Source organism: Brienomyrus brachyistius, chromosome 2 (assembly GCF_023856365.1).
Source record: "Brienomyrus brachyistius isolate T26 chromosome 2, BBRACH_0.4, whole genome shotgun sequence".
Classification (NCBI taxonomy): Eukaryota; Metazoa; Chordata; class Actinopteri; order Osteoglossiformes; family Mormyridae; genus Brienomyrus; species Brienomyrus brachyistius.
The window spans coordinates 1,844,929-1,863,034 of NC_064534.1; the positions used below are offsets into that span (position 1 = coordinate 1,844,929).

The 18,106-nt window shown below is 51.3% G+C and overlaps 1 protein-coding gene across 1 annotated transcript in view; it reads left to right on the plus strand.

Annotated features, from left to right (window-relative positions):
* abca2 (ATP-binding cassette, sub-family A (ABC1), member 2) overlaps nt 1-18,106 on the plus strand; it is a 67,605-nt gene that overhangs the window by 19,191 nt on the left and 30,308 nt on the right. Inside the window, 7 exon segments of the mRNA XM_048977596.1 lie at nt 8,239-8,332; nt 11,020-11,131; nt 12,075-12,238; nt 14,078-14,199; nt 14,535-14,639; nt 17,491-17,667; nt 17,750-17,971. Of these exon segments, the coding sequence (XP_048833553.1) occupies nt 8,239-8,332; nt 11,020-11,131; nt 12,075-12,238; nt 14,078-14,199; nt 14,535-14,639; nt 17,491-17,667; nt 17,750-17,971 (996 nt within the window).

Consider the following 18,106-nt stretch of genomic DNA (forward strand, 5'->3'; position numbering starts at 1 on the left):
GTATTGATGAGAGTCCGGGGGAAGCTGGGCCACACGCTGCTGGGGTTGCATAGGGTTAGGGGTCGGGCCGACCACATGGGCCCATGCATTTATAATCACCAGACGAGGGACCCTGCCTGCAGCAGTGCAAGGAGGTGAAAGCGCAGGGCCCCGGGTGGGGAATGAGGGCTGTGAGCTGCAGGTGACAGGTGACCGGTGACAGCACGTCGTCTCCTAGCGGTGCAGGCCCCGGGTGGGGAAGGAGGGCTGTGAGCTGCAGGTGACAGGTGACCGGTGACAGCACGTCGTCTCCTAGCGGTGCAGGCCCCGGGTGGGGAAGGAGGGCTGTGAGCTGCAGGTGACAGGTGACCGGTGACAGCACGTCGTCTCCTAGCGGTGTAGGGCCACGGGTGGGGAAGGAGGGCTGTGAGCTGCAGGTGACAGGTGACCGGTGACAGCACGTCGTCTCCTAGCGGTGCAGGGCCCCGGGTGTGGAAGGAGGGCTGTGAGCTGCAGGTGACAGGTGACCGGTGACAGCACGTCGTCTCCTAGCGGTGCAGGACCCCGGGTGTGGAAGGAGGGCTATGAGCTGCAGGTGACAGGTGACCGGTGACAGCACGTCGTCTCCTAGCGGTGCAGGGCCCCGGGTGGGGAAGGAGGGCCGTTAGCTGCAGGTGACAGGTGACCGGTGACAGCACGTCGTCTCCTAGCGGTGCAGGACCCCGGGTGGGGAAGGAGGGCTGTGAGCTGCAGGTGACAGGTGACCGGTGACAGCACGTCGTCTCCTAGCGGTGCAGGACCCCGGGTGGGGAAGGAGGGCTGTGAGCTGCAGGTGACAGGTGACCGGTGACAGCACGTCGTCTCCTAGCGGTGCAGGGCCCCGGGTGTGGAAGGAGGGCTATGAGCTGCAGGTGACAGGTGACCGGTGACAGCACGTCGTCTCCTAGCGGTGCAGTGCCCCGGGTGTGGAAGGAGGGCCGTTAGCTGCAAGGAGCAGGTGCCAGGTGACAGTTTGCAGGCCCTCCTTCCAGTGATACTCATGGGATTCGTTGCTGTGGTTCTTTTATTTTGGCCAGTCAGCAACTCTTGAGGTCCCCCCCCCTACCAGGTACAAGCACATGCTCAGGCTCATATTTTCATAGATAGCTGCTATGTTTGAGTAATGGCGTGTGTGGGGGGGGGTATTCCTCTGGGAAATAACTGGCCTCTGTTGGTGCCTGAGGCGGCCTGCTCTTTCTGACTGGGGAAAGGAATTGAGAAATAGGGGGAGCTGTGTGGCCAAGCTGGGCAGGTCTCTGCCTGTGTCACAGGTTTGAATTCCAGCCTCAGCAAAATGGTCACTTATTCCTTTGGCTTATTGTATTTTGTACAATATATGCATTTTGACGTGCAATACAAAGTGCATTAGTGCATGTAAAGTGCCCAAGTGCACTGGGATTACTTGGAACCTTTGGAAAGAGGTAAACAAGTGATGCACTCCTACTGTTCTGTCATGGGGAGGGCTGTGGCAGGGGCTCCCCTGTGCTGGAGCCTAGGAGATGTAAACATTCGTTATGCAGCTTTGTGTTCTAACGCTGAAACTTCTCCAGGGTCTTGTCAGGCTCTCATAAGCCAGCAGACTTCCTTGTGTTCCATGTAAACATAGTTGCCACTGAAGCAGTGCATTGTGGTCTAAATACTTAGCCAAAGACCGCTTACATGTGATATCTGCCAATGTGTGGATGAAGTGCACGTCAAGCGCACTGCACTTGGCTTATTTGAGGAATGGGAAACCCCTGAATACTTGTGCTAAGCATGTGAACACGCACACTAGTTGTGGTAGTGTGTAACTGTGGACCAAGTGGCAGGGATGGGACAAAGCCCTATATGTGTGTCTGAGTGGAGAGCATTATGGGATACAACATAGTGTGGCTGACTGTTTACTGCGCATATGCCATTAAACTTTGAATCTTGACAATGGAGTGATGTCGCTGTGCCTGGCCTTGTCCCCCACCTTGTGTGGCTGACTCTCTGGCTCAGTGTGAACCTGGCAGTGAGTACAAGTAGATTTTAAGGACATGGAAACCTCTCGGCGCTGCATGTTTCAGCTCTGACAGATTCCCCGACATGCCATTAAGCAGCAAAGGTCACCCTCCAGCACAGCAGACCAAGGAACCTTCATCAAAAAAGAACATTGTTTAAGGAGTCTACATTCACAGTGAGCTCTGTTTAATCTCCAGATGACATAGACTCTACATTCACAGTGAGCTCTGTTTAATCTCCAGATGACATAGACTCTACATTCACAGTGAGCTCTGTTTAATCTCCAGATGACATAGACTCTACATTCACAGTGAGCTCTGTTTAATCTCCAGATGACATAGACTCTACACTCACAGTGAGCTCCGTTTAATCTCCAGATGACATAGACTCTACACTCACAGTGAGCTCCGTTTAATCTCCAGATTACATAGACTTCACACTCACAGTGAGCTTCGTTTAATCTCCAGATGACATAGACTCTACACTCACAGTGAGCTTCGTTTAATCTCCAGATGACATAGACTTCACATTCACAGTGAGCTCCGTTTAGGCCTGCATGACCATTACTGGGCTTGTGTGGAAGAAGGCCGTGTTTGTTTGGGTCCTAGTGATTCCTTCAGTGTGTATGTCATTTTTTTGGGGGGTGGGGGGTGCTGTTTATGCAGTTGGGGCTGTAATCGTGGCTTTGTCTCCATCAGTGAGGGTTTTGTGCATTGTGAGAGCCGCATGAAAATGCTGTTTATGTGTCCTGACCTTCAGCATTAACCAAGCAATACAGGAATCTGTGTGTGTGGGTGGGTGTGTGTGTGTGGGTGGGTGCGGAGGGGGAGTCAGATATACATTACCTTGTTGAGACCAAATGTCCCCACAATGTGATTAAAAACCTGTTTTCTCTGACATTATGTGGCATATTTTTTGGTCACCACATGGCAAATTCAAATTTATAAAAATCTGTGACTGCAATTGAAAAACTAAAAATTAAAAAAATTGAAAAACTCTCGTATTTTGTTTTTGTTGGTTATGGTGAAGGTCAGGGCTGGGTGGGGGTTAAGGGTGTCGTGATTGGGATTAGGGTTTTTCCTGTATAAATGAATGGGTTGTGTGTGCGTGCACACTTCTGTAACCTTGGCTGTGTCTTTTTAGCTAACCTTAAACACAGAATGTGCCAACTGTTTGTTTGTTTACTTGCATATGTGTGTGTGAAGTCACCATGGCAACAGCCGTGTCCGTGTATCCCTGTGCGTATGATCCCTCTTTGCGTGGCAGTACCTCGGCACTGGGGGACGAGATGGTGCCTGAAGACGATTGGAAGGCGTTTCCACGTAATCTACACTCAGGTTTTGATGATGATCAGCCCCAGCACTTCCTCCCTAGCCTGGGTGGGGGGAATTGACTAGCTGGTGATGGGGGTGATGTGTTAGACCTGGGGAGGGATTCTCTGTATGCCAAGCATGTAAGGCTGCTGTAATTATGATGGGCTTATTTCACAGTAACCCTCGTCCAGAGGGATTTACACAGCCTGCAGCACCATGCAAAACAGTATTTAACCATCCAATGTGAAACATTAGATACTTAATATAAACTTGGAAAACACCTACAGAAGGGATGGTTGAGACCCCAAGACAATCAGCAATAAAAATACCTATTTTAACCCTAACCCTGAATATGCTAGTAAGATGTGTGTGTCCTGTTTGACTCCAGGCCCAGGACTGCGTCTGTTTGAGGCTGGACTCCGTTGGAGCCTCTTCCCAGATCCGACAGCTGCTCTGTTTTCTTGCGTGTTTCTCTCACCTCTGCATTCACGCAGAAACACCATCAGGGAGCCAGAGGCCCTTCTGCCTTTGCAGGGTGACGCAGTCATGATTGCAGAAGACCAAAGGCTGATTAAGCTAAGGCTTTAGTCTGTGAGCCCCGGGAAGCCCGGCGGTTTCTGTCTGAATGCCGCCTGTTTTCGCTCTGCTCTAAGACTCTCTTCTGGCTCGTGTCTGATGGGCGACAGGTTAGCCCTTCTTGATTAAAGGGAGAATGAGTGTTAATGGTGTTTCCTGGAGATGGAGGCACTTTGGACAGGCTGGTGTGCATTATGGGTAGTGTTATGGACAGGGTGGCAGGGGAGTGCATTACAGTCTCTGCCAGGGTAGGACATTAGCGGTGTCGTCATGTAACATCTGCTGCTCTGCTACAGACAGTCAGGGCTTTGTGTGTGTGCGTGTGTGTGCGTGTGTGTGTGTGTCTGTGTGTGTGTGTGTGTGAGTGACGGCAGTGGGGGTCACTCCTTACGCCACCTCACCCTGCCTGGGACGCTGAGCACAATCCTGGCTCTGTCAACACACCACCCCCCCCCTACATTACTCATGGGCAACAAAACAGAATTTCTGCGGAGAATGGGCAGGGGGACCAGGCTGCAAAGATGGCAGTGAGGCTGGGGGGAGGGGAGTGAGCAGAGCGCGCCTTGGGCGGGGAGGCTGGCCCTCCGTCTGGGTGGTGTAACCCCACCGCGGTTAAGGGCCGCCCCTGGGCGGTTCAGAGCAGGTGAGGTGCCCCAGGTGGGTGTAACCAGCCCCCCCCTCCAGCAGTATTCTGTCTGTGTGCCCCAGGGCCAGTGGTTCTGAGCGGACACATATATGTTCATAAAGTCCGATGGCAATGCGACTTCAAACAGCAAAAATCTGTTAGCGCCATTAGCAGTTATCATTACTCAGTGATGCCTTAAGCGGTAGATCTGACCTCCTTAAGACACGAGCGGAGATAACAGGCTGATCTGCAGCTTCCAGCAGTGAGGTGCAGGACGTCCAGCACACCTTCTGGTTTCTGGTGACTCCCTAATTAAAGATATAATGAACTACAGATACATTCATAATGCGTTATAATGGTAGGTATAAGAATTAAAGAAGGTATCTATAATGCATTATGGAAGAGAGCTTCATAGAGCGTCTTTAATGCATAATATAATGTGTCATGCCTTTGTATAAATATGTATAGCCATATTTATAATGATTTCTGTTATAAATGTATTCATAAAATTTTATAGACTCATTCATTCATAGACTCTTATAGACATGGCATCGATAGAATAGTGAATAGAATAGAATCTAAGACCAAAGCAAGGAGCTTTAGCCATAGATGTAAAAGGATGTCACAGGTGGCCAAAATCTGCCTTTGAAGAGGCGTCTAACTGCAGTCACATTTAAAGCCGCGTCAGGAAATACACTGGCTGGCCAAAAAAACAACTAGTGCATTTTAATATCTTGTCGGGCCGCCTTTAACTTTGATCGTGCTGCACATTCATTAATGCATCCTTCCCATGTGCTTACGCAGCACCTCAACGCTTTTTTTCATTCAGATTTGCTTCCATTCCTCGTCGAGATCTTGTATTGATGATAGGTGAGCTGAGCCACTCACTCCATAAAGCCTTCAGCACATCACAGACCTTCAGTGGGGTTAGGGTATGATTCCTTGCGCTCCCTAAACCACTCTTTGACAGTCCGATCCCTATGAACCTTGGCATTATCATCCCGGAATATGTCCATTCCTTTAGGTAAGAAAAAATCCATTGATGGGATTACCTGGCTATTCAGTACATTCAGGTATTCAGCCGACTTCACCTTATCGCTGCATAATGTTGCTAAGCTTTAATAAAGATGCTATTGTTGGCTTTTAAATACCTGACTTTCTTGGCCAGGCAGTGTGTGTGTCAGTCAGTCAGTTTAATATTCCAATAGTTACCTCGCAGTTTTAGGATTTCCTCCAGGATTGGAATCCATTGTTCTCCTCCATTCTAACTCACAAATATTTTTTTTCTTTGAATAATAAACGACAGCAAAGTATCGAGTTCTTCTCCAGAGACAGATGTTTGTTTGAAGAGCAGGAAGATGGAGGTTATTTAACAAAGAGGGTAACAGTATATGGATCTGGCATAAGGGGGGGCTGAGGAAACAGCCAGGGTGAGGAGCAGGTAGGGGGGGGCTGAGGAAATAGCCAGGGTGAGGAGCAGGTGGGGGGGGCTGAGGAAACAGCCAGGGTGAGGAGCAGGTGGGGGGGGCTGAGGAAACAGCCAGGGTGAGGAGCAGGTGGGGGGGGCTGAGGAAACAGCCAGGGTGAGGAGCAGGTGGGGGGGGCTGAGGAAACAGCCAGGGTGAGGAGCAGGTGGGGGGGGCTGAGGAAACAGCCAGGGTGAGGAGCAGGTGGGGGGGGCTGAGGAAACAGCCAGGGTGAGGAGTAGGTGTGGGGGGGGCTGAGGAAACAGCCAGGGTGAGGAGCAGGTAGGGGGGGGCTGAGGAAATAGCCAGGGTGAGGAGCAGGTGGGGGGGGCTGAGGAAACAGCCAGTGTGAGGAGCAGGTGGGGGGGGCTGAGGAAACAGCCAGGGTGAGGAGCAGGTGGGGGGGGCTGAGGAAACAGCCAGGGTGAGGAGCAGGTGGGGGGGGCTGAGGAAACAGCCAGGGTGAGGAGCAGGTGGGGGGGGCTGAGGAAACAGCCAGGATGAGGAGCAGGTGGGGGGGGCTGAGGAAACAGCCAGGGTGAGGAGCAGGTGGGGGGGGCTGAGGAAACAGCCAGGGTGAGGAGCAGGTGGGGGGGGCTGAGGAAACAGCCAGGGTGAGGAGCAGGTGGGGGGGGCTGAGGAAACAGCCAGGGTGAGGAGCAGGTGGGGGGGGCTGAGGAAACAGCCAGGATGAGGAGCAGGTGGGGGGGGCTGAGGAAACAGCCAGGATGAGGAGCAGGTGGGGGGGGCTGAGGAAACAGCCAGGGTGAGGAGCAGGTGGGGGGGCTGAGGAAACAGCCAGGGTGAGGAGCAGGTGGGGGGGGCTGAGGAAACAGCCAGGGTGAGGAGCAGGTGGGGGGGGGCTGAGGAAACAGCCAGGGTGAGGAGCAGGTGGGGGGGGGCTGAGGAAACAGCCAGGATGAGGAGCAGGTGGGGGGGGCTGAGGAAACAGCCAGGGTGAGGAGCAGGTGGGGGGGGGCTGAGGAAACAGCCAGGGTGAGGAGCAGGTGGGGGGGGCTGAGGAAACAGCCAGGGTGAGGAGCAGGTGGGGGGGGGCTGAGGAAACAGCCAGGGTGAGGAGCAGGTGGGGGGGGCTGAGGAAACAGCCAGGGTGAGGAGCAGGTGGGGGGGGCTGGGGAAACAGCCAGGGTGAGGAGCAGGTGGGGGGGGCTGAGGAAATAGCCAGGATGAGGAACATTCCTATGCATGTTTGAAAACAGAAAAACAGCTTCACTCCTAGACAAATGTAAATGTTTCCCAACAGGCCACTTTTATATTAAAGAACATATCAACCATCAAAATGGATAATTGGACAATTTAATTCAGGCAGAGAGAGATGAGGAATGAAGCGGGAAATCCCTGGTGACATCATAGGCGATCAGTTCTCCCTGACAGCAGGTGAGATCTTATGCGATTAGGTTTTCCTGAACATGGGTGAGATCTTACAGGTTCAGCTCGTCCTGACATTGGTTGAGATCCTAGGGAATCAGCTTTCCCAGGCAGTTGGTGGAATCGCACTGCATTAACTTTCACTGACAGCAGGTGAGATCTTAGGGGAGTAGCTTTCCCAGGCAGTTGGTGGAATCGCACTGCATTAACTTTCACTGACAGCAGGTGAGATCTTAGGGGAGTAGCTTTCCCTGACAGTTGGTGGGATCATACAGGACCAGTTTTCTATGAACACAGATGAGATCTTATGAGTTCAGCTCAACCTGACGGAAGTTGAGATCCTAGGGGATCAGGTTTCCCTAACGGTTGGTGGAATCTTACAGGTTCAGCATTTCCTGATAGTGAGTGAGATCTTATGTGATCAGGTTTATCAGAGTTTGCCAGACTTTTCGTTGTGCCTGGGTCAAGCCGCATCTACAGTCGCTTGTGGTCGTGATGTATTTGTGTGCAGATGCCTGCACCCTCATTAAGGAGAGGTGATAGTGGCCCTTCCTCCCACATTAAAGATGTTCCAGAGGTGAGGTACCTGTCCATGAGTGGCCTGTCACCTTCAGGACAAACATCCGTATGAGAATGAAGTTCAAAATTCATGCATTGCACCATGAAACGTGACTCCAACAATAGAATGTGACCATTTCAGATGCAGGGACAATAATAAAAGTCGTATAAGCCGCTGATATGGTTTGTGTGTGTTATTTCTGAATGTGTTCATTTTCCTGTTTCATAGCATGTTTCATGTGAATTTCTTATGTGTGTGTGTGTTCATTTTTCTTTTTTCTTCAGTCCAGTCTGCTTTTTTTCTCCGCAGTGGGTGTTGGCCTTCGAGATCTTCATACCCCTGGTCCTCTTCTTCATCCTGTTGGGCCTGAGGCAGAAGAAGCCGGCCATCCCTGTGAAGGAAGGTAGGACAGGAAGGGTAGGGCAATGGGATCAGAGTTAAGAGGAAGAGCAGGGCAGTGGAGGGGTTGGCTGTTTGCAAGCTTGTGGGAGAGACAGCATCTGACAGAAGGGCTAAGAGGGACTGGAGCCTGCGGCGGCTCCATGGCTTAATGTAAGAGGCCTATCAGCTTCGGTATCCCAGGTCCTCTCTAGTGCCACCTAGTGGCTAACAGTGACCAGTGCATCCACATGATCACGATGATCTGTCCATATCTGTCTATGGGGCCCTTGAAGAAACGACAAGGACACCAGCTCTGCCACTTGGGGACTGATGGCTTCCTGTCTGCCACCTCATGTTCCATCACCATTTCCCGCTTTCATGGGTGTCCTGGCAGCTGTCATTACACAGAGCTGTGCGCCTCGCAACGCGAAAGCTGCAGCACAGTCTGTAGGGCTTAGTCTGCACTTCATATGTCAATCCGCTGTTGTTACTGGTTCTCTTGATAGTTTCCATGGCTGCAGTTGTCATTTCCTGTTTGTATGTCATTTGTCATTTCTTTGAATTTGTTCTTTTTTTGAATCTGCAAACAAATCACCCCATTTGTTTTGTTCTCCCTCTCTTTCTCTCTCTCTCTCTCTCTCACTCCCACACTCTCTCTATTTCTCTTTCTCGCCGCATCTTTCTCTCTACACTTTGCTCCCACTGCATGCCGGTCCAGTCTGTAAGTTCGCCGAAAGCCTCTCGTCTTTCCTTCTTTCCTTCCTCCCCATTGTCAGCCTCTCACACAGTTTTCCATCCACCCACTCGGCCGCCGCCTATTGTCACTGCATTCCCACACCTCCTGTCCCATGACACCCTGTTGTTGCCCAAACACTTCTGGCCCAGAACACATACCCGACTTCTGAAGGAAAACTTTGGAGGTGCTGTGTGACTCAGAAGCTTAGGGCGTCGTGTCTGTGGTCAGAAGGTTGCTAGTTCATGTCTAAGAGTCAGCAGGGTGATGTCACGACCGGGCCTTTCAGCAAAGCCCTCAACCCCCAATTGCTCACGGGATTGGCTGGTTCTGCTGTCAGTTGTACGTTGCTTTGGATACCAGTGTATTATAAAAAATATGCAGGTGGGGCCACCTGGTCTTTGCCTCCCCACGCTTGAAATGCATTATGGGCCCAGCAAGCAGGATGCTTTGAATAATCCACCAAGCATGGGAGGTTCAGGCAGCCTCACAGACTCCTCTGCCGATGGGTGGCAACTGCCTCCGCAGTTTGTAGGCCACCCTGTAACCGCCTCTGTGGGCTAGAGGCAGCCTGTAACCGTCTCTGTGGGCCAGAGGCAGCCTGTAACTGCCTCTGTAGGTGGGAGGCCACCCTGTAACTGCCTTTGTTGATGGGAGGCATCCTGTAAGCGTCTCTGTGGGCCAGAGGCAGCCTGTAACTGCCTCCACAGCAGGTAGGCCACCCTGTAACCGTCTCTGTGGGCCAGAGGCAGCCTGTAACTGCCTCTGTAGGTGGGAGGCCACCCTGTAAACACCTCTGTCGATGGGAGGCACCCTGTAACTGCCCCTGCGGGCGGGAAGCTTTCAAAAACAAGGACGCCAATTCTATTTCCTGACTCCTGTTTACAGGCAATTAACCGTGTGCTGCTTTTGACCCTGACATCTCAACACCCCACCCCACCCCCTCCATCACACAGGTCTGATACTGACGTGACTCACATTCTGATTTTCCTGTCCTCCGGTCATCTGACCCGCTTATCCGTCGTCGGCTCATCCCCTGATCCCTAACTCCGCTTTCACGTCCGGGACTGTGGGTTGACAGATGTCAAACACTGCCATCTTGGGACACCCCCATCTGCGTGAAAATTCCCGATTCTGAGAGCCTACGTCATTCGCAAATTTCGGCTACACCTGCCAGCTGGCACTGAATAATTTATTGTGTTTATTTAGTGTTTGTTCGGTTATTGTAAGATGCAGCAGCACAGAATCCTGGCCTGCTGTTAGCATTGACATCTGTGCTCATCTCTGACACATCATAGCAAATAATTTCTGTCATATCCAAATCTTTTGAGGTTCTTTTCACTATCCTGTAATAAAATCACACTTTGGCTCCTCTGGTGACTCAACGAGAATTTGGTAAGAGAAGAAAATATCAAAATGCAAACGTGATTTCAATAAACGCATCGTTTTTTCTAAAGGAGAGAAATCACCAGTGGCATTCACTGCAGTTAGCCTTTTAATCACCAGTGGCATTCACTGCAGTTAGCCTTTTAATCACCAGTGGCATTCACTGCAGTTAGCCTTTTAATCACTAGCACAAATCCAGGCCAGTCGGTGACTGGTGCGTCATTTTGCATTTGAGAAGTGATTCTTCGTTTCCCTTTTTCCCACAACTGCCAAAACAAGCAGGATTGAGCTTTTTTGGAGTCTTTCGGCAGCAGAAGAGCCGGTTTATCGCACTCGTGACAGGACAGGAAGTCCCGGCCGCTCTCGCGATCAATAGCCCCTGAATCTGTGTCATGATCCTGTTGGAAAATGCACACCTTCTCTGTCTCCTCTCTGATTTCTGATGGTTTTCCTTATTCCTCTTCCTCTTCTCTATCTTTTTTCCCCTTTATCATCCTCTGTTCTCCCTCCTGCCCTGTTTCTCCTCCTCTGTGCTTTCCCTTGTACCTGTACCCCCTCTTCCCACCCGGCCCACCCCTCTTTCTCCCCAGCGTTCTACAGCGCCGCCCCGCTGACCTCAGCTGGAATCATCCCCATCATGCAGTCGCTGTGTCCTGATGGCCAGCGGGACGAGTTCGGCTTCCTACAGTACAAGAACTCCACGTGAGACATCCTAAATCACACCCCCCCCCCCAAACCGTCCTGCCCAGTTCACTTTGAAAAGTGTCACATTGAATCGTCAAAGCGAATTACCTTGTAGAGCACAATCAATCGATTGACTTGTATGAAAAGTGCATAACAGCAGTGACTGATAAAAACAATGGTGCCAACTGGAAGTACAGTCATCTGTCGACTTGTGTGCTGTGGAGTAACAGCCGTCTCATAACAGCCGTAATACGTTTACCGCGGACCTTCAGAAGCAGAAGGACATTAGTGGATGTGTTTCGCCACGTGTGCGGAATGTGACAAGAACCAAAACAAGCCAAGTGCACTGTCCATGTACAGCTTTAGTTAAATGTGCGTGATATTGTATCTTACAACATTTGACCTCTTCCCTATAATGATTGAGATCCGTCCAGATCGAATTACATCCTCACTTGTTGGACGGAGCTGATATATAAGTCTATGGATACCAGCATACAAAACAGTAAATATGCATCATAGCAGTAATAGATAGTGTGCGATTTAGAAGAACAGAATATCTGCCCTGGGGGGTGCTGTGAGGCTCAGTACGATTGGACATCGTTCCTGCGATCTGAAGGTCACCAGTTCAGATCAATAAGCAGAATGTACAGATGTAATACAGCAACTATTGCTGCAGGATGCAGTGACAGTTACACATACGGTGTGTATGACCCATGTACAGTGGTAACACTCGTGGGTGTGACTGTGGTGTGGTGATGGCGGTGTGAATGGGCTCGGAGTTAAGCAGCCCCATGATGGTTTGATGGAAAGACCATCATAGCTTATTTAACCCAACATAAGCGCTATGAGAACGTACTGTGATGATGTCAGTGGCATTAGCAGTAAGGGAAATGACATCATCACGTCCACACCCCACTCACCTCCCCAGTCCTCTCTCTCTCTCTCTCTCGCTCTTCATCAGGGTGACACAGTTGCTAGAGCGGATCAGTGAGGTGGTGGAGCAGAATCACCTGTTTGCAGCCGACCGGCCCGGTCTGGGGGAGGAGCTGGAGTCGCTTCAGCACCATCTAGAGGGTCTGAGCTCAGAGCCGGGGCCCTTGGAGACCCACTTCAACAGCAGCCGTGGTGTGTCTGTGTGTGTGTGTGTGTGTCTGTGTGTGTGTGTGTGTGTCTGTGTGTGTGTCCATCTGTGTGTGTGTGTGTCTGTGTCTGTGTGTGTGTCCATCTGTGTGTGTGTCCATCTGTGTGTGTGTGTGTCTGTGTGTGTGTCCATCTGTGTGTGTGTGTGTCTGTGTGTGTGTCCATTTGTGTGTGTGTGTGTGTCTATCTGTGTGTGTGTGTGTGTCCATTTGTGTGTGTGTGTGTGTCTATCTGTGTGTGTGTGTGTGTCTGTGTGTGTGTCCATTTGTGTGTGTGTGTGTGTGTGTCTGTGTGTCTGTGTGTGTCCATCTGTGTGTCTGTGTGTGTGTCCATTTGTGTGTGTGTGTCTGTGTGTGTGTCCATCTGTGTGTGTGTGTGTGTCCATCTGTGTGTGTGTGTGTGTGTCCATTTGTGTGTGTGTGTCTGTGTTTGTGTCCATCTGTGTGTGTGTGTGTGTGTGTGTGTCCATCTGTGTGTGTGTGTGTGTCCATTTGTGTGTGTGTGTGTGTGTGTGTCTGTGTGTGTCCATCTGTGTGTCTGTGTGTGTGTCCATTTGTGTGTGTGTGTCTGTGTTTGTGTCCATCTGTGTGTGTGTGTGTGTGTGTGTCCATCTGTGTGTGTGTGTGTGTCCATTTGTGTGTGTGTGTGTCTGTGTGTGTGTCCATCTATGTGTGTGTGTGTGTGTGTGTGTCCATCTGTGTGTGTGTGTGTGTCCATTTGTGTGTGTGTGTGTGTCTGTGTGTGTGTCCATCTATGTGTGTGTGTGTGTGTCCATCTGTGTGTGTGTGTGTGTGTGTCCATCTGTGTGTGTGTGTGTGTCTGTGTGTGTGTCCATCTGTGTGTGTGTGTGTGTGTGTGTGTGTGTGTGTGTGTATGTCTGTGTGTGTGTCCATTTGTGTGTGTGTGTGCGTGTTTGTGTGTGTGTCCATCTGTGTGTGTGTGTGTCTGTGTGTGTGTCCATTTGTGGATAGTAATATGTGATTTTGTAGGAAACGTGACACAGTGTCTGTACAGAACTCATGGCCGGCTGTGTTTCCGATAACCCTGCAAATAAGCATAACATTAGAACGGTGTGAATGTTACTCCTTACATTCCAAATTTCACCAAAAGCAGGAAAATACAGCTGCTGCCCAGTCCTGCACAATATTAGCTTCTTAAAAGTTCAACACACAAAGTACCTGCCCTTTAACTTTGTGTTTTAATGGTGAACCTTTGATTTATGGTTGGGCTGGGAGAGAATGAGGCGCTCGGATTTCATGTAGAGAGAAAGCAGGCTGAAGGTGAGGTGTCCCCAGAAGATATACTGTACAGAGCGTTACATCCTGCCATCCTCCCGAATGGGGCAGCCAAGGACAGAGGGTACAGGGGTGCCCCCCCCAGAGCAAGACATGCTCAGCAGGACAGTTTGATGCCTCCCAGCTGTCTTCACCCTGCAGATTCTCAGGGGGGCTGGTTATTTTTAGCTGCCTCCAAGTGGGGGTCTCCAGCTATGCCTTATAGCACTCGACAGCGCCTCCTATGGGACGCCGCCTGCATCGGCACTTTCCCTTGTGTACGTTGCGCCTCCCAGCTCAGGTTGCTTTAGGATGAGGGACTAGGGCTAACAGTTTGTGCTAAAGTAAACGATTTGGACTTTTGACAGATCAGATGGTTCAAAGCGGAACCGGTCCCAGCTACCAGGTCGCTTGGTGTGAAGCACCGTGCCTGGTCATGTCATTACATAAGAGCATCTTCATGTTGCCCTTGAGGTGAACTGGAATCCGACAGACAAACTGTATATCATTCTTTTATCTCCACCCCCCCCGTGACCCTCTGACCCGGAAGGATTCACCCTGGGCAGCGTGATGAGGAACCAGTCTGCATTCCTGCAGTTCCTGGTGGGAAACCTGTCGCTTCCCAATGACACAGCCGGCCTGCTGCTCTCCTCCCACGTCAATCTCAAGGAGGTCAGTCACATCTGTCACATCTGCCGTTAGCGTCCATGTCTTCCTTTCCCATATTCTTCCTGGTGCCCCCCGAACCCCCCCCCCCCCCCCCCATGTCTTTTGCTGTCTTTCCACAGATCTAGAAATACCCTGGGCTGTGTACATGGGCGGGGCCACAGGGCCCCTGAGTGTTCCCTCCCAGCGATTCAAAGCTTATCATTGGCTGATGTTAATGTTGGCCCCTCTGTATGAATTATGCCGGCCTCCTTAAAGAACCCACAGAATGGCCCCTGGGAGCAGCAGCTGCATTCTCTTCCTCAGCCTGTTCCTTTTACGCCTCTCTCCATCTTTCCCAGGTCTATAACCTCCTGTTTGGCTCGTACCCTGGGCCAGGACCCCATACTGGGGCCTGGCTGCAGGGGGTGGGGGCTGGCCCGGGGGAGAAAGTGCTCCAATTGGAGGTGAGGTGGTCACGGTGGGACCTGAGTGTCAGCGGGGGATATAAAAAGACTGATGGGGGGGCATCAGAGCAGCTGTGGGGGGGTCTGCAATCATATGTACTGTATATATAGATGAAGCCGGAGGTGGCATGGTGGTGCAGTGGTTAGCACTGTTGCCTCACACCTCTGGGTCCTGGGTTCGAGTCTCCACCTGGGTCACATGTGTGTGGAGTTTGCATGTTCTCCCCATGTCGTCGTGGGGTTTCCTCTGGGTACTCCGGTTTCCCCTCACAGTCCAAAAACATGCTGAGGCTAATTGGAGCTTCTAAATTGCCCATAGGAGTGCATGCCTGAGTGAATGGTGTGTGAGTGTGCCCTGCGATGGGCTGGCCCCCCATCCTGGGCTGTTCCCTGCCTCGTGCCCATTGCTTCCAGGATAGGCTCCAGACCCCCCGCGACCCAGTAGGATAAGCGGTTTGGAAACTGGATGGATGGATGGATGGATATAGATGAGGTGGGGGTCTATCTGGTAGCTACAGGAAAATGGCATTCATGGTGTAGCTCAGTGAGGTAGTACAGTGTATCTATAATCTGAAGGTCACTGGTTCAGATCCTAGAGTTGGCAGAGTGCTTTAACCATTTGGCATCTGAGCTTAACCCCAAGTTGTTACAGGGAGTGACTCCACTTTCTCAATAAATGCATGTTGCATAAAACATCTGACCACAAACCGTGCTGAGGCTGAGGCGGAGGCGGAGGCGGAGGCGGAGGCGGAGGCGGAGGCTGAGGCTGAGGCTGAGGCAGAGGCAGAGGCGGAGGCAGAGGCTGAGGCGGAGGCTGAGGCGGAGGCTGAAGCTGAGGCGGCGGCTGAGGCTGAGGCTGAGGCGGAGGCGGAGGCGGAGGCGGAGGCTGAGGCGGCGGCTGAGGCTGTGGCTGAGGCTGAGGCGGAGGCGGAGGCGGCGGCTGAGGCTGTGGCTGAGGCGGAGGCGGAGGCGGCGGCTGAGGCTGAGGCTGAGGCGGAGGCGGAGGCTGAGGCTGAGGCGGAGGCAGAGGCGGAGGCTGAGGCGGAGGCTGAGGCTGAGGCGGCGGCTGAGGCTGAGGCTGAGGCGGAGGCGGAGGCTGAGGCGGAGGCGGCGGCTGAGGCGGCGGCTGAGGCGGCGGCTGAGGCGGAGGCGGAGGCTGACGCGGCGGCTACGGCTGAGGCGGCGGCTGAGGCGGAGGCGGAGGCTGAGGCGGAGGCTGAGGCGGAGGCCTTCCCTTCATCACACTGAAACAGACCCTCTCATTACTGAAATTCTAATAAGAGAAACGGGTGCTTTTGGGAAGTACTCATGCCCCTAGTACCCCCAAGCTCAAAATTCCCCCGTAACCCCAAGAGCCACACAATTTCTTGATTCATTTCACCGTGCTAAGAAGGTAGCGGCTCAGCTGTTGTTGTTTCTTCTATACATATAAGTCCTGCTTGGCCCGTACAGCATGTTGGGGTCTCTCTAATAAACAGGCTGAAAATGGAGATGGAGGAGCATCTTAGTGATAGTAGCAGAGATAATAGAGAGTCTGGGGAAAACAGCAAGAGCAGCACCAAGGTAGAGAGACCCCCCCCAGGTCACTTCAACTTGCTGCTGGGCATGGGGGAGGGGGTTGAAGGAGGGATGAATACTTGATGATAAATGATGATATTGACTTTTTCTTAATCTAATGTGTAGCTTCTCATTTTTATTTTTTGTGGCTACACTGGTAAGGTGCGTGTGGCTCACAAATATCACTTCCAGTTTAAGATAATATCCAGGCTGCGACCCTATTAAATGTGGAAAAATAGTGACGAGCTGAATAATGTGCATTAGTGACTAAGGATGCACAGTAGGTATATACACACTGGCAGTTTAAACTGGACTTCTTTGTTTCACTGCTTCACTGATAATTCACACAGTGCCTCTTCATTAGTGCTTCAGCTATAATTCACACAGTGACTCTTCATTAGTGCTTCAGCTATAATTCACACAGTGACTCTTCATTAGTGCTTCAGCTATAATTTACACAGTGACTCTTCATTAGTGCTTCAGCTATAATTCACACAGTGACTCTTCATTAGTGCTTCAGCTATAATTCACACAGTGACTCTTCATTAGTGCTTCAGCGGTAATTCACACAGTGACTCTTCATTAGTGCTTCAGCTATAATTCACACAGTGACTCTTCATTAGTGCTTCAGCTATAATTAACACAGTGACTCCTCATTAGTGCTTCAGCTATAATTCACACAGTGACTCTTCATTAGTGCTTCAGCTATAATTCACACAGTGACTCTTCATTAGTACTTCAGCGGTAATTCACACAGTGACTCTTCATTAGTGCTTCAGCTATTATTCACACAGTGACTCTTCATTAGTGCTTCAGCTATAATTCATACAGTGACTCTTCATTAGTGCTTCAGCGGTAATTCACACAGTGACTCTTCATTAGTGCTTCAGCTATAATTCACACAGTGACTCTTAGTGCTTCAGCTATAATTCACACAATACCTCTTCATTAGTGCTTCAGGGATAATTCACACAGTGACTCTTCATTAGTGCTTCAGGGGTAATTCACACAGTGACTCTTCATTAGTGCTTCAGCGGTAATTCACACAGTGACTCTTCATTAGTGCTTCAGCGGTAATTCACACAGTGACTCTTCATTAGTGCTTCAGCGGTAATTCACACAGTGACTCTTCATTAGTGCTATATTGTGTATACCCACAAGCTACATTGCATCTCTGTGTTACAGCCCTTGTATGTGTGCACTGGTGATCGCACTGCACTTCTCTGTATTAGCTGTGCTTTGCATGCACATTATGTCATTCACCCTTGACCTGAGGATCTATCTGCTGGTGCAGGAACAGCTGATTGAAGGCTGGAGAAGCCTGGAGGGGGGGCTGATTCACAAGGCCCTGCAGGAGCCCAGTAAAGCGGCCCATCGGCAGGCCCTGCTCAGGCTGATGTCCCAGGCACTGGGCCTCGGTGGGGGGACAGAGGGCAAGAGCTATGACCTGCAGGACCTCCAGGAGATGGAGGTAAGCCGGCCCACATGCCCTGGTTCTGTGACTTTGCTGACTGTGTTATGGTGATGCCGCAGTGACACCTATCTCCCTTCAGGGGGTTATTCTCACTGGCAGCATGCTGGAAGTGCTGACCTGCGGGAGGGGTGGGAGCAGCGAGCTCACCAAGATCCTGTTGGTCCCCGAGAAGCAGCAGGCGGCGCTGCAGGCATATCGCAGCGCAGTGTGCAGTGGAGGGGAGGGCCTGCGGACGCGTCGTTTCAGCCAGATCAGCCAGGAGCTGAGGGAGCAGATCGACACTCGGGCCGTCATGGAGAAGGTACCGTGGGTGGAGGTGTTTGGGACAGAGCTCAGCAGGAGGAGGAGGACAGGCCATGACAGATCAATACTCCCAATTGTATCTTAAGTTAGCCTCGTGTGGCTAAGCTAAATCCATGTTGATGTCCTAGCTGTT